This window comes from Boleophthalmus pectinirostris, unplaced genomic scaffold (genome assembly GCF_026225935.1).
Source record: "Boleophthalmus pectinirostris isolate CB_2022bp ecotype Guang Dong unplaced genomic scaffold, ASM2622593v1 HiC_scaffold_2, whole genome shotgun sequence".
Taxonomy (NCBI): Eukaryota; Metazoa; Chordata; class Actinopteri; order Gobiiformes; family Gobiidae; genus Boleophthalmus; species Boleophthalmus pectinirostris.
The window spans coordinates 4,825,235-4,841,214 of NW_026571152.1; the positions used below are offsets into that span (position 1 = coordinate 4,825,235).

The window sequence follows — 15,980 nt, forward strand, 5'->3', positions numbered from 1 at the left end:
AGATACACTACCCCTTGCACAGAGAAATGTTGAAACATCTTTTAGGGTAATTTTTGTCCAATCTCGGTCCACTGAAGATGCAGCCTGTGATGCCAAATGATGTTTTTTCCAACGTCTTCCAAAGTCCAGTATTGACGTTCCCTGGACCTCCGGTTGAGGACTAATTCTAGTCCAAATGAGGTTGCTGTGGAAGTTTTTTCTATAATAATAATAATGATGCATAATTTTTTTTCAGTTCAGTTCTTTTCTGGACACTCAAACACTTTACAGATCATTATTCCTTCACTCCACACTAAGTGGTGGTAAGTTACTATTTTAGCCACAGCTGCCCTGGGACAGACTTACAGAAGTGTGCCATCGGCCCCTCCCACCACCAGCACTCATGCACACACCACTTTCATACTAGATAATGTGGGTGAAGTGTCTGGTCTAAGGAAACAACAACAAGTTTTTGCTCTGGTGACCCCCTGTGGCACCTGATTTTCCCAGTGATCTCCCATCCAAGTCCTAACCAGGCCCGGCCCTGCTCAGCTTCTGACACCTGAAGGGATCAGGCTTTGACAAGCCGATATCGCCATGTTACATTTAAACTCTTTTTAGAGCATTTTTATCAGCCGACTAGTCTGTGCAGAACCGTGATGCTGTTTCAGACAGTGGCAGAATGTTCCAGATTATTTAGTCTCAGCAGCAAGAAACTGGAAACACAAAGTTGTAAAGCATTTCCAGTTCAATCTGAGCCACACAGAGCTCCAGGAAAATGGCAGGATACAGTTCACAGGTTCTATGCCTTCAAACTCCAAACATCAGACTTAAAACTTTTCCCCGACTAACACGCAGAATTTCCATGACCATTAATAATGACATTTTCCTGCACCCGTGTTAGATGTTCCCATGACGTCCAAAAAAGTCAACTAGTCCAAAGTTCAAATGTTTAACTGCAGATTCGCATGTCATTTTTCAGTCCAAAATTGGTCTTGGACCAACCGACACAACATATAAATGATCTGCACATCCATAAGACGTCTAATGTTTAGTGGGCACCAGTCAAATGTTTGGACACTTTCTCATTCAATGTTTTTTATGTGTTCTTCATACTTTTATATACACAAAAAAACATCAAATACGAAGTAAAATGCACATATCTTTGCTACATAATTATATATTTGATGTCTTTTGGGTGTATACAAAAGTATTAAACATTCAATAAAAAAAAACATTCAATGAGAGAGTGTGTCTCTTTCGACTGGTTGTGTATGCATGGAAAAACACACGCACAGACGAACAAGGTAGATTTAGATGCCGTCTTTCTAACTCAAAGGTTGTAGGTTTTATTCTCACAAATGACACTGCAAACTGCCATTGAGCAAGACACTTGGTAGGCAAGTCTGTTGCGTAGACAGGCTACAAGCAAGGTATGGGTTTGATGAAGAAAACACCAAACAGTGCTGTTAAAAGCTTACAAAATCTGTTAAGGACATTAAAGTAACAATGGTCCAAACACTCCCAGGCAGCTCAGATCCAGAGTTTTACGGCGTTCATCCATTATTTTTGGGTTACATAAGTCTGAAAGCTTAAACTCCCAAAGCGTCTTAACAGGAGACATCTGGTCAACCCACATTTCACCTCTGGAACAATCTGTATTTCACAAGATTCCAGGAAACACAAGCCAATGTGTGTAGTACTTCTCAAGAGTCGCTGCTGAAGGGACAAGAATTATGTTGATAAAACTTTGATTGCAACATTCCCTTTAGGTCTCAGTTTGATTTTAAACTTTGCCAGATGCCCTCCCACACACACACAAACACACACTTTTGTTGTCTTTTAATCTATTTCAGGGATGTCACATTGGATTAATTTCCTGGAGACTAACTTTAACCAAACCAGGTCTAAACCAGGACTAAACCAGGACTAAAATCAGGACTAAAACCAGGCCTAAACCAGGTCTAAATCAGGTACAAACCAGGATTAAACTAGTACTAAAATCAGGACTAAACCAAAACTAAAACCGGGAGTAAACCAGGGCTAAGCTCAGAACTAAAACCAGGTGTAACCAGATCTAAACCAGGACTAAACCAGGATTAAACTAAGTCTAAACCAGGGCTAAACCAGGTCTAAGCCAGGGCTAAACCAGCACTAAACCAGGACTAAAATTAGGACTAAAACCAGGTCTAAACCAGAATTAAACCAGGACTAAAATTAGGACTAAAACCAGCTCTAAACCAGAACTAAACCAGGATTAAACCAGAACTAAACCAGGTCTAAAATCAGGAGTAAACCAGAACTAAACCAGGTCTAAACCAGGACTAAACCAAGTCTAAACCAGGTCTAAAACCAGGTCTAAACCAGGACTAAACCAGGATTAAACCAGGACTAAACCATGACTAAACCAGGCCTAAAATCAGGACTAAAGCCAGGTCTAAACCAGGTCTAAAGGCGCTTTCACTTTGAAAACCCGTGGAACATAACATTTGGAAATTTGGAGATGTAGACAGACTAATAAAAAGTTACTGTGTGAATGAAACAAAACACATGTGTGAATGAAATAAAACACAACTCCAGGTCTGTTTTTGCTAAATTAACTAAACTATATCATGATTTAAAGGTACACTATGTAACTTTTCTGGTAGAAGTCCTGCCAGTTACTTGTTTCTATGAACATGTTATTGCTTTACCTCTAAAGTATGGCATTAAAGTTTACAATCTCCATAGAAACAGGAGATACCATCAGGACAATGTAAAGGTGAGGTCTGTGAAGAGGCGAGTCCACCCACAGTCAGAATGCAGGTTTTTAAAGGGATTTTTGAGCAATATAATACATCCATAATTGAATAAATGCATCTTATATAAGTTTAATACCATATTGTGGAACATTACAGGCTAAGCAATAGTGTAATGTAGGACTTTTAAACAATTTGGACTCATATCTGAACTTGAAAAAGGTGTTGTTGTTTTAATAATAAAGGATTTGCGTCATGGAGACTGGATGTTTGGCTCGTCCCTGTGAATTGTGGATGCACATTTCATTCCCCACATGTTACAAATGTGAGAATAAAAACCCGCCCACACTGACCACACCATTGGCACACAGTGAAATTCGAATGGTTACAACAGCTGCAAAAAATGATCTTGTCTCTCTATGGGGTCATCTTATGTTGAAATCCACTCACCCTGTAGTCTACCCCTCCTCAAACATGTACTGAAACGCATGGAAAAGAGAGAGAGAAAAAAAACCACTACACACAGCATGGCTACACTTTTACCAAAAATATCACTTTTTTTTGTTTTGAAGGTTCAGGGAGTATTACAGTTTTTTTCAATCGCTTTAGCATCTTTCTCTACTGAAAACTGACATTTGCAAAACAGCTCACTCAAGATCTTAAACACAATTTTAGTTTTCCGAAAAAAAAATGTATCTCAGCAAAATGCAACATCAGTCATTTCCCTAAAGCAAATTTCACCATCCAAACTCTTAAACCAAACTCTTAGACTGTGCTCAAGTGTTTTCTGTGCTCAGTCATGTGCCAGAGCAGCTCAGAGCCTCAGTCCTGCTCTCAGGGGCCACACAAAAGCATTGATTTATGCAGTCTGCCATTGGGGGTCACACTGGAAAAGATTTATTTGTTTTGTTTTAGATTTTTTTTTGTTTAAAACCTGTGTACACATTACCAATTGGAAAGTAGATTTTGCAGTGTTTGAACCAAATTTTTTTATGGTGAAAACAATTGAAAGATGCTGGAAAGTAAATACCTCTATTTTAACTATAACTATTTTAGTACTGCAATATGTGATTTTCGAAAAATCACACATGTCACAGTGTGTATCTGTATGTCGTGTGTACAGTCTGTGCTGAGACTCATTCGTGAAATCCTTTGCTGTTAGATTTTAGGTGCTCACAAATTGTAGATTTTTACTGTTCTGTTTCTATATTGAAAGTGACAGAGTTTAGGCCAAAGTCCAATACCCCATAAAAACAAGGTGAATTCGCTGATCATGAGTGTTTGTGAATGAGATCTGTGTCAAGGGTTTTGAAGCCTGAGAACTGTGTGAGCTGATGAGATGTTCCAATTGATTTGACCTGTGTCCCTGTTTAGATAACCATTTAAATCAAAAGATCAAACTAAAACAAGTTTCAAAAAGTGTACTAAAACATAAAGTAAAAAAGGAGATGATTCAATTTAAAAAGGGGAAAACCCTTTATGCTGCAATGGTCTGATAAGATAAGTGATCTTTCTCCACTTCTGTGGATAGTTTTACAGTCCTTTAACATTTGTCCTATACTTAAACCACAACTAATGCATCTACAGTTCTTTTCAGTGGTTTTAGCAGTTTTTAAAACTTGGTTTAGTTTGATCATTCAATTCAAACCTGTATCTGAACAAGGCTCAGATCAAATCTGTTGCAGTTGCCATGTGTTCACACAGTTCTCAGGTTCTTTCTCAGAACCCTGACACAGCTCTCATTTACAAACATGATCAAAACTACAGATCTGTTCTCATGTGGTATTGGACTTTGGTCCAGAATATAGAAACTGATAACAGCAAAAAATGCAATTTGTGGGCACCTAAAATCAAACAGCAAATGATTTCACACATGACTTAAACAGGGAGAAGAGTCTCAGCATAGTACAGACTGTAAAGATGACATATAGATACACACTGTGACATGTGTAATAATGTGACATGTTATATATTACTAATGTAGTGTTGATGTATCTGCATCATTACATTTTCTTCAACATAAATATTTTGGATCAAATACTGCAAAATCTACTTGTAAAAGTGAACCCCAGTGTGAGACTGCATAAACCAGTGCTTCTGTGTGGCCCCTGAGAGCAGGACTGAGGCTCTGAGCTGCTCTGTCACATGACTGAAACAGCACAGAAAACATGAGCACAGGCTGACACGCTTTAGATGAATTTGCTTTTGGAGATGATTGAGTTTTTAATGTGAAACTGTATTTTGCTGAGATTAAATTTTGTTTAGGAAAACTGAAATGCTGTTGAGGATTAGTTGTTTTGCAAATGTCAATTTTCAATAGATAAATGTGCCAAAAAGATAAATAAAAAAACTGTAAGCACACATGCATCCTCTGTTGGATTGCCAAAAGTATATTTTTCTCCCTCATACTGATAAAGATTTTCATTTAGATTTTGTTTTATCTTATTAAAAGCAAACACAATGACTCTATTATTTCAATTATTTTAATTTCCCCAGCATAAACAATTTACATTTGTCATTATGTATATTTAACAAGTCTAAACTCTGCTCTGATCCCCATGCTTTTGTTGACAGAGGACTGGCTGCAACTCTCTCCATTCAAAAGACCCATGCTGATCATTAACCACTGAAATGGACTAGTCTTGATTTCAGTTAAAATTTAAAATTAATTCCACAGCTCTACAATAAACTCATGTACCATTTCTGCCTAAATGTTTGCTAAAAGATGTTTACGCAACAGAAAACAGATCCAAGAATCTAAAGAGAAAAGTAAACAATAGAAAAGTACATCTCGGTCAAATTTATTTCATATAAAACAAAAATATATAACCATGGAAGCACACTGGGGAACTTTATATCAGCCCGAAGTTACAGGTCAAATCTGTGGAGAGCAAGCCTGCTCATAGTGAGAACATAAAAAGAGCAATAAAAACATCTGGAACTGAATGCAAATAGATAACTTCAATGCCAAACTGTGGAACATTCGAGGCAAAGCAATGACATCTCCATGGTAATAAGCAGGCGTCAGACCCTCAACACAAAAGTTACATGGTGCACCTTTAGTCTGTAATGTCTTTAAAGATTAATCCAGATTTCTCATCACAGTACAATATAGTGTATGCATTGTAAAGTGGGTGCTAACAGTATTGTAGCATATTTGCATATTTTTCTGCTACAAAATGGTAAAGTCAAGAGGGTGCATTGGTTCCTATCTTATTTTTTTAATCTTACATCTGCATAGGTACTTACACAAGCGAAGAGTTAGTATAATAAGTAATATTTGTATTCCTAAAACATTTCTAATCAATTTTGTTCTACTACTAAGAAGAAACTGTAATCTTTGGACAGCACAATTAGAGACAGTCAATGCATTTGAACTATTCATGAAGACAGGGCAGATCTGTGGAGAGGAGACTAGAGACTTCACTCACAATAAGAATGCATGTTTTTCCACAGTATTTTTGAGCAATAAAAACACCTGAAATTGAATGAATACAAAATATGTGTTAAATGCCATATTGATGGATGTGAAGTTATGATGATTTATTTTAACTGTCCTCATATGTGTTAAATATTATTGGCCAGAATGTTGTGATGTCAGCTGAAACCCAGCAATTGTGGAACATTCCAGTAAAAGCAGCACTATATCTACCTGAAAAATTCCATAGTGCACCTTCAAACACTCTAAACAGTCTTATCTGAGTTCAGGGAAGTATACCGTGTTTTTCTCCCACACAATCAGGACTCCGACGAGCAGAGGCTGAGTGAAGCTGGTGTGGACTCTGTGGAGCAGGGTCATGTCTTCAGCCTCCACACTGTAAAAAGACAGACCTTTGCTTTGGTCCAGATAGACCCCAATTCTGGACCCAACTGGTCCTGGTACCTCAGACTGGACCCCACCCGACAGGAAGGAGAGCTTGTCTTTCATTCGCTGCAAAGCCCAGGAAACATGATTGGTACCAAGTCCACACTGGTCAGAGTAGCCTTTCCTGTGTATGTCCCTGTACGACAGAGCGATTCGGACCATGTCTCGAACGCTCCACTCCACCTCAAAGTAACAGCGACCTGTCAGCTCCTCTCGACTAAGGACCTGGCTCCACACACTGAAGCGTTCGCTGTGCTCTGGATACTTCTGAGCTTCACTCGTGTGTGTTACTTTTCTGTTCCCATCTGACAGAAGCAGATGTGGGAACACTGTGTTTGGGTCCAGGGTGATTTCTCGAGCGTATTTTAAGAAGTCGTTTCTGCAGCGTGGCTCAGCCAGTGGCTCTTGGGACACTGGGACATTACACTCACTCAGAGTCTGCTGCAGTTTGTCCCTGAGCACAGTCACAGCTCTGGTCACAAACTCAAAGTCTTCTTTTGGCCTGGTTTGGAATCTGGACTCTGAGCTCTGTGTGTCTGTGGTCAGCAGGGGGCAGGACAGCATAGCCTGGTTGTGATCTGGCTTATGGTACAGTTCTTCCAGCTCAGAGAGGCTCCTCTTCAGCTCTGTGACCTCCTGCTGTAGTTGGTCCTGGAGCTCTTGAACTCGGCGCAGTTGGGTTTTTTCCTCAGACAGAATCTGCCGCTCCACTTCAGAGCGTCTGTTCTCCAGGAGAAGGGTCATCTCTGTGAACATGTCCCTGCTGTGCTGCACTACTCTCCGTGCAGAGCGGCTGATATCCTGGGCCTCCCATTGGAGGGTCTCCAGTTCTGTCTCTTTGAGCTGGAGGTTCTGGAGGAGCAGTGCCCTCTGGCTCTGCAGCTCAGCCCTCCTCTCTTCAGCTCTGTCAACAGGGTGCGCTGTCCTCTGCAGCTGCTGCACTAAAGTGGATAGCATGATGTTTTTGCCCAGGACCGGCCTCTGGCTGTAGTGTCTGCGACACTCAGGGCAGCTGTAGGTCACCTGTTGGTCCCAGTGGTTCTGGAGGCAGAGCATGCAGTAACTGTGTCCACACGGGATGGTGACAGGGTCCCTCAGGAGTTCCAGACAGATGGGACAGGACAGGGCCTCTGCCATTTCACCTTCATGAGAAACAACCACAAAGTTACTTTGTGTACTTTACTTCAATGTACAATTTAAGGCTCAATTAGTGACGCACAGTTGCGTTAAAACACATGTGGTAGACTATAACAACAATTAATAAAATGTTATCTACATGTTTTTAACATTCAACAAGCCAAAGTTGTAGTAAATATCTTAACGACATAAGCTGTGACTTGTTTGTTTGCAACATGCCAAATTCCTCACATCAACTAAATAAGAAGCTAGCTTTGTTTAATTTGCGCGTTTGCCTGTTGTTTCTGCGTTGCTTTTACCATAGTCTGTCTATATGTAAATTCTTCTTGACACTTACACACGTTAGCATAAATATTAGCACAAGCCGTACAGTCTATGGCACAAACTAACATTATCTGGATTGCGTTTAATGTTTTGGAGTGTGCGTCAGCTGCGTCGTGACGTCTTGCAGCTCTTCTCAAAGTGTCAGGGCAAATGAATGACACATGCTAAATTCACTTACCAACTTGGCTGGTTAGCGCTTAGCCACAGAAACTGAGGAGTGGAGAGCAGAGAGGCGGGGAGGGGCTGAGGGCGTGAATAGTACCCGGAATAGTCCAATCACAAGCGGTCAAAGGCTTCAGGGAGAACCGCTAACAAAACAACGTGGTTTTAGTTCGACAAAATTATTGGTAGGTAAGGGTTGGCAGGAATGTTTTCTAGCTGTTTTGTTTTTTGTTTTTATATATTTCTTTTCTCAAACTGCAAATGTGTTAAAATAGTTCCTCAGTCTTTTTTTTTTTTTAGCAAGTTTCAGTAATAATAATAAAAAAAAAAAAATACTTTTACTCTTCAGTACAGTTCAAAAATGTAGTGGAGTAGAAAGTCCAGATACATGCTCTCAAATGTAAGTAAGTATCCACTTAAGTAAAGTTCAAAATAAATACCAACATTTTTTATTTAAAGGTGCATTGTGTAACTTTTCTGCTGTAGGGTCCGTCACCTGCTTGTTTCTATGGAACTGCTCTGCCTGAAATGCTCCAGTAGATCAGATAGATACTTTATTTACAGTGTGACTTTAAACAGCTCTACTTTATGTTTATTCAATTACAGGTGGTTTTATAGCTTCAAAATACCTAGAGAACAGTCATTCTGACTGTGAGTGGGGTCGCCTCTCCACAGATCTGACCAGAGCAATGACATAACCATAGAAACAAGCAGGTGATGGACCCCACAACCAAAAAGTTACACAATACACCTTTAAGTAGATTTATTCATGTGATACTTTTACTTTTACTTGAGTATTTGTTTGCTCTAGTATATACAAAATTGAGTACTTCGTACGAAAGCTCAAAAAAGTTGATTTTGAATAATACCCTTTTATACTCTTTAATAGGGATGTAACAATATCCAAATTTGTCTGTACAATATTTTCACGATATGCATCTCATGGTACGATATTTATTACGATATTTTGTAAAGGGTAACAAAATTGTGAATATACAAATTTTTCCTTTAAAAATGCCTTGACAAGCCAAGATTTACAAGTGTTTAATACAGTTATTTCATTGTGTAAATTTGGCTGAAACAGAGCAAAGGGTCATGGTCTTTGAAGGGTCTGTGTATATTTGTTCTTTTGAATTTCAGTTAAGAATGAAAAACAATAAAATGGGAAAACAGTTTGTTATTTCATTATTCCGCTTTAGTGTCAAAAAAAAAAAAAAAAAAAAAAAAAAAAAAATGAATTCGACCTCTATTTCCAATATTTAATTTAAAGTTTATTTCAAATAACACTAATCATAAAACAGTCTCAGTGCTTATTTTAATTGAGATATTTTATTCTCTCTGGTTTATTTGCCCCAGAAGTTCTGCTACTTAGTGCACTGCATGTAAATTCAATGTCAGCCATGGATCTATAATAAAAAAAATATTTTTATTGTAGTTCTTTGGCATCAACTGAACAAAGGAGAGTTTATCACTACTTCATGTTTCTCGTCATGGAGTTCAACAATGACTTTCTAAGACGTGAAAATAAGCGCGACTCTATAAAAGAAGACAACATGTTTGTTCACAAAATTGCAACGATTTTTCAGGTGAGTCCTTCTAGCAGCAGAACTGCTGAGGCAAATAAACCAGAGAGAATAAAATATTAAAATTAAACTTAGACTTGGACGAACTTTATTGATCCACAAGGGAAATTTATTTGGACACAGGAGCTCACTTCACAATATAATATAATAACAAAGATTGAAAATATAAATGGTAATAATAAATTCTAAATAAGAAGCACAAAAGAGCAAGAGACAGGAATCAAATAAGGCATAATTATATAAATTCAAATGTACAAGTCAAAATAAAATTGAAAGATAAATGTAGGAGCCATTTTGACCTTTTATTTGTTGCTTGCCTGTGGTTTTGTCCTCCATCCACTGTGTGGCAGTATGGTGCCCTCCTTAACTATATTTAAACTATATTTAAGGGCAAGAAGGCAGCCACAGGTGCTGCTGATTGGGGGTAAAGCTTTTTTTGACCCCATTGTTTGCATTGTGGAATATGTGGATGGCATTCGTAAGCCAATGAAGGACTAAGAATGTATCTGTGGATTTATATTACAAGCGTGTCAGAACAACTTTAAATCAGTAGCCAGGTGCCCAGTGGGATAGGGCCATTGGCTGCTACAATAAGAAATAAAATGTAAAATCACAGCTTTATACAAGAGGTCATAGGAAGACAGTGCAACAATGATGTGATGACTTAGGGTTATCTGTTACCTAAGGATGAGTTGTTGCAGGGAGTATTATAGTATGAATGTAGGCCTGTGTCTCTCACTGTTTGAGTGGAGATGTGGGAGCTCCTTGTTGTACAGTTGTTAGGAGTATTATCTGTCCCTCTATAGTCTGGTGCAGTGGGTAAGTTGTTGTACGGTTGTAGGGAGTATTATCTGTCCCTCTATAGTCTGGTGCAGTGGGTAAGTTGTTGTACAGTTGTAGGGAGTATTATCTGTCCCTCTATAGTCTGGTGCAGTGGGTAAGTTGTTGTACAGTTGTAGGGAGTATTATCTGTCCCTCTGTAGTCTGGTGCAGCGAGTGAGTTGTTGTACAGTTGTAGGGAGTATTATCTGTCCCTCTGTAGTCTGGTGCAGCGAGTGAGTTGTACAGTTGTAGGGAGTATTATCTGTCCCTCTGTAGTCTGGTGCAGCGGGTGAGTTGTTGTACAGTTGTAGGGAGTATTATCTGTCCCTCTGTAGTCTGGTGCAGCGGGTGAGTTGTTGTACAGTTGTAGGGAGTATTATCTGTCCCTCTGTAGTCTGGTGCAGCGGGTGAGTTGTTGTGCAGTTGTAGGGAGTATTATCTGTCCCTCTGTAGTCTGGTGCTGTGGGTGAGTTTTTGTGCAGTTGTAGGGAGTATTATCTGTCCCTCTGTAGTCTACTGTTTTTTTGTTTGACACTAAAATGGAATAATGAAATAACAAACCATTTTCCCATTTTATTGTTTTTCGTTCTTAAATGTAATTCAAAAGAACGAATGGTAACTGGACCATGTAGTTTCCTTTTAGCTATTGCTGCACCATAACATTGAATTTAAGCAAAAGAACTTGAGATTTGATATTTCATGATGGCCCACAACATTATTATGAGATTTTTGATGAATCTTTGATTATTGTTACATCCCTTCTCTGGAATTCCTCTTTAATTTTTCTCCTTTTGTATGCTTGCAGACTCCGAGCGGACCTGTTCTGAGTGTTGGCGACGCCTGTGTAGCTGTGACTGTTGTGGGTGTTGGGTTCGGGTTAAAAAGGGACTCCAAGTTTTTGTCTTGGACCCGTTCTTTGACCTGGCCATTATCCTCCTCATCATCATCAATGTGATTTTCATGGCCATGGAGCACTACCCTCTCACCGTTGAGTTTGAGGAAATGCTCTTCAGGGCTGAGTGGGTGAGTACAGTACAAACACTTGGATTTATTTGACTGAGCCAGCAGCGAACATTTTTTCTCATTTATTGGAAATCTGTAAAGCTATCGGAACTGTTTATTGATCCCACATTCCCTGGGGGTGTGATGCTAACTGCAGGTTCTTCTCTGTCTGAAGCTTTATTAGACTTTAATCTGTGCTTTATTTTAACACATCTGACCAGAAAGAGCTGATTTGTGTTGTTCAGTTAGTCCCTCTCACCTTTTTGTTTAAAATCAAACTCCTAAACAGGACCATGAACCCTTGATGAACTATTGATCACAGGCTCCTGAAAATGTGCTGTTTAAATCCTTTTTGTATATGTTTTCAGACCATTTTTGACAGTGTTTGCTAATGTGTGCATTGTGTCACCATGGTAACTCCTAAATGTTCCACCCATAGACTGTATATATAAATGGACATAGGTAATGCGTGATGATGCTGGCACTTCCTACTCCTTCTGACCCTGGCTCCTATAGAGAACCTGCAGTCACGGGACCGTTTTTTTTTTTCTTGCTATAAAGCCTGCAGTGTTTTGAGGGCTGTCACAATTGACACAAAAGTGTGTGGCATTCAATTGGGTATGCATGCCATTGTTTCTGTGAACTGTATGTATGTGACATAAACAAATAGGCAACATGAGCAGATCTGATCAGAGTTTTGTGTCTTAAGCATGCAGTGTAGACGGAAACGCTACGATGGAGCATATTAAACTTTCCCACTCTGGAGGGTGGTTTCAGATTTTTGCGTCACCGTCTAAACAAAAGGCACTTACGATAAAATATTTTGTCGATTTTACCCGCAGGCGTTCTTGTGTAAACAGGCCCTTTATGTCTTTGCTGATTACAGCTCTGTGTGCAACACTTTTCCGGCATGTGTCGTAATGTGAAAATTACAGAAACGACTCAAAAATGTGCTAACTTTACAATGGCGGTCTGCTGGCGGTCTGGCTCGCCGAAAGTGGAACAGGGCAAGGCTGTGACGTCACATGCAATTTCTCTATTGACTTACATTGGAATATTGTGGCCCCTCTCACTGTCACTGCTGCTGTGAGCCTCGTCATATTGGTCTTAAAATGTTCGAATTAACCCGCTCTACGTGATCCTGGGTTTTTTATTTCACTATTTTGTGTGTTTCAAAAATTCTATTACTAATATGGAGACTGGCTATAAATTCGCTCCTGTAACCTTTCAGCATCACAAGCTTCATATGAGTGGAGCTGAATGCTGTGACATCACACTTGCTTAGTCCACTTTTTTATGCAGTCTAAGGTCCCACCATTAGAGACACGTGTAGAACACGTGTTGTCCTGTTTTTTTGTTTTGTTTTTTTGGATAAAGCATGTTACCCCCTTTCCTAAGACAAATTTCTCCCATGGGAGACAATAAAGGATTATCTTATCTTATCTTAGAACACCCCCAGCGTGATGTCTCTGCAAACTATCAAAGGCAGACTACTAATGTTTTATTTGAAGACGTCCTCTCGCTTGCCTCTCTTTTCACCTCTCTCTCCACATCTGTATCTCTCTTTGTCTCTCTCTCTCTCTCTCAACTCTCTTGGTCTCTGTCTGTCTCTCTCTCTCTCCTTCTCTGTCACACACTCTCTCTCTGTCACACTCTCTCTTGGTCTCTCTCTCTCTCTCTCTCTCTCTCTCTCTTGGTCTCTCTCTCTCTCCCTCTCTCTCTCTCTCTCCTTCTCTGTCACACACTCTCTCGGTCTCTCTCTGTCACACTCTCTCTCTCTCTCTCTCTCTCTCTCTCTCTCTCTCTCTCTCTCTCTCTCTCTCTCTCTCTCTCTCTCTCTCTCTCTCTCTCTCTCTCTCTCTTCTTCTCTGTCACACACTCTCTCCCTTGGTCTCTCTGTCACACTGTCTTGGTCTATCGCTGTCTCTCTCTCTCTGTCTCTCTCTGTCACACACTCTCTTTCTCTTATTTTTTGGTCTCTCTTTGTCACACTCTCCCTCTCTCTGTCTCTCTTTCTCTGTCGCTCAGGCTCTCTTGGTCTCTCTTTGTCACTCGCTCTCTATCTCGGTCTCTATCTGTCACACTCTCTCTTGGTCTCTCTCTGTCCCCCTCTCTCTCTCTCCCTCTCACTCCTCTATCTCTTGGTATCACTTTGTCACACTCTCTCTCTGTCTCTTTCTCTCTATCTCTTGGTTTTTCTCTCTCTCTCTTGGTCTCTCTCCCATCTTTTTCTTTCTTCTTTTCACATTTCACATTTTGATCTTTTTCAGGTGTTCACCTTCATCTTCTTTATAGAGGTTGTCCTGAAGATTTTGGCCATGGGTTCTTATGACTTCTTTCAGGTCAGACTATTAAACACTGTCTTTGTAAAATGAAATATACTACTGATGTAAAATAACAATCTTTTGAATTGATAACACATTTGAATGCTTCCATAGTCTTCAGACAGCACTATAGAAATATTAGCCTGCAAGCAGTGGTGGAATGTAGCAAGGTAAAAGTACTGTACTTAAGTCAAAAATTAAGGTATAGACTTAGACCGACTTTATTGATCCACAAGGAAAATTACTTGGCCACAGTAGCTCACACATCACATTATATTACAGTAACACAGAGTAAAAAAGTATAAAACATGGTAATGAACTTATAAATAAGTAGCAAAAAAAATAGTAAGAGATTGGTATCAATGAGACATCAATTATATAAATGTATGTACAGTAAGTAAAAAACACATATCATAATATAAATAGAGTATATCACAGTTATATACAAGAGCTCATAAGGAAACAGTGCAAAGATGATATGATGATTGACAGAAACGCAGGCATATCTGTTAAGGTGAGCTGTTGTCTAGCCTGCTGTTCTCATGGACGCCAAGGTTCTTGTAGCAGTCACTATTTCCACCTCATGGCCAAGGATGGTGACGGGCTCCACGGGTGTCCTCTTCCTCCTGAAGGCAATCACCAGTTTCTTAGTCTTGTCAGTGTTCAGGAGTAGATGGTTTGCCTGGGACCACCCCACAAAGTTTGCAATCAGTGTCCTGTTCTCCAGCTCCCGTCCATCTCTTATACACCCAAACACTGCAGTCATCAGAGAACAGAAACGTAGACAGGACTGTACCCTGTGAAGCTCCTACATTACTGACCACAGTATCAGGTCCCCAGTCGCACGTACTGAGGCCTGCCTGACAGGGAGTCAGTAAGGTAGTCCAAGAGACAATGGCAATTGCTTTGAATCGAGAGTGAAAATAGCCACGGCTGCAGTTATTGAAGTACCATAACTTCCTCCTCAAGTACCAAAATATTTTGAAATATATTTGTATTCTACATAAAACTGCCAAGTTTAGATCAGCACAAACATGTTCTGAACTGTCTTTAAATTGTGAATCATATAATTAAAACTTAAATCAAAATTGTTAGTAAAACTGCAATTTTCCTAAATTTTCCCTAAATTGTTCAACCCCATACACTATACACCTGACTGTATACATCAACCTCACTACATGCATTATCTGTCATGGTGTTGACCCTCTTCTCTGTTGTCATGGTTTCAGGTTGGATGGCACATCTTTGACACAGTCCTGGTCATGTGGTCTATAATCGACTTTGGTCTCATTTCCTCCTTTCCATTTTTCTTGAGACTGGTGAGACATTATTGATTCACTGATTTAAAGGTCCTACTGTATATTACATAAAATTGTCTCTTGTGAGCTTTAAGCCATGTTAGAACATTGTCACCTGATCCAAAACAGACGTGGAGTTGTGTTTTATTTCATTCACACATGTTTGAGTAACCCTGTATTATTATTAGTCTGTCTACATCTCCAAAGCTCAAAATGCTCTGTTCCACTTTGTGATGTCATGTAGCAGTAGTTTTCAAGTGAACAGCCCCTTTTACTTTTAGTTCAGTAGAGATTGGCAATTCCATGTCTGAATTTATCCACATGATTCTAGTGAAGGTTTATGGAGTTTAAAAACACAGTGGAGCACTTCCTGTATTACCAGATGACATCACAAGGTGGAACAGAGTATTTTCTGTTTGAGAAAAGAACTGGATTTGTGTGTTAAACATGTGTGGATGAAACAAAAAACAACTCCAGGTATTTTTTTGACAACATTATAACACAGATCAGAAAATATCTTCATTTAGGCCTTTTAAACATCATAAATACTCTTGTTTTTTGAACTGCTCACCCTGTAGTTTACATCTCTACAAACATGTTACAAAATGTGTTGTATGATGTGTGCTAGATCATCTGGTCCAGGTGTACACACCTAAAATCTGACAAACACATGAACTAACCAAAAATGTTTTCTTAACCTTGAACATTTTTCTCACCTTAACAAAATTCACTATTAAACCAGGTCT

At 39.4% G+C, this 15,980-nt stretch overlaps 2 protein-coding genes across 3 annotated transcripts in view; one reads left to right on the plus strand and one right to left on the minus strand.

Annotated features, from left to right (window-relative positions):
* The window catches only part of LOC110163792 (sodium channel protein type 4 subunit alpha A-like), a 78,735-nt gene that overhangs the window by 33,482 nt on the left and 29,273 nt on the right, over nucleotides 1-15,980 (plus strand). The window contains exons 13-15 of the mRNA XM_055155338.1: nucleotides 11,416-11,633; nucleotides 13,883-13,954; nucleotides 15,166-15,255. Coding sequence (XP_055011313.1) covers nucleotides 11,416-11,633; nucleotides 13,883-13,954; nucleotides 15,166-15,255 — 380 coding nt within the window. The remainder of the gene's footprint in view (nucleotides 1-11,415; nucleotides 11,634-13,882; nucleotides 13,955-15,165; nucleotides 15,256-15,980) is intronic.
* LOC129409396 (tripartite motif-containing protein 65-like) lies at nucleotides 5,503-8,323 on the minus strand. Of its 2 annotated transcripts, none has more exons than XM_055155339.1 (2): nucleotides 8,222-8,323; nucleotides 5,503-7,724 (listed from the first exon to the last, which is right to left on the minus strand). In XM_055155339.1, exon 2 carries the CDS (start codon nucleotides 7,717-7,719, stop codon nucleotides 6,412-6,414), a length of 1,308 nt encoding a protein of 435 aa, XP_055011314.1. In that variant the 5' UTR covers nucleotides 7,720-7,724; nucleotides 8,222-8,323; the 3' UTR covers nucleotides 5,503-6,411. The 2 variants fall into 2 exon arrangements, with proteins under 2 accessions (XP_055011314.1, XP_055011315.1); XM_055155340.1 differs by lacking the exon at nucleotides 8,222-8,323 and adding an exon at nucleotides 8,019-8,093.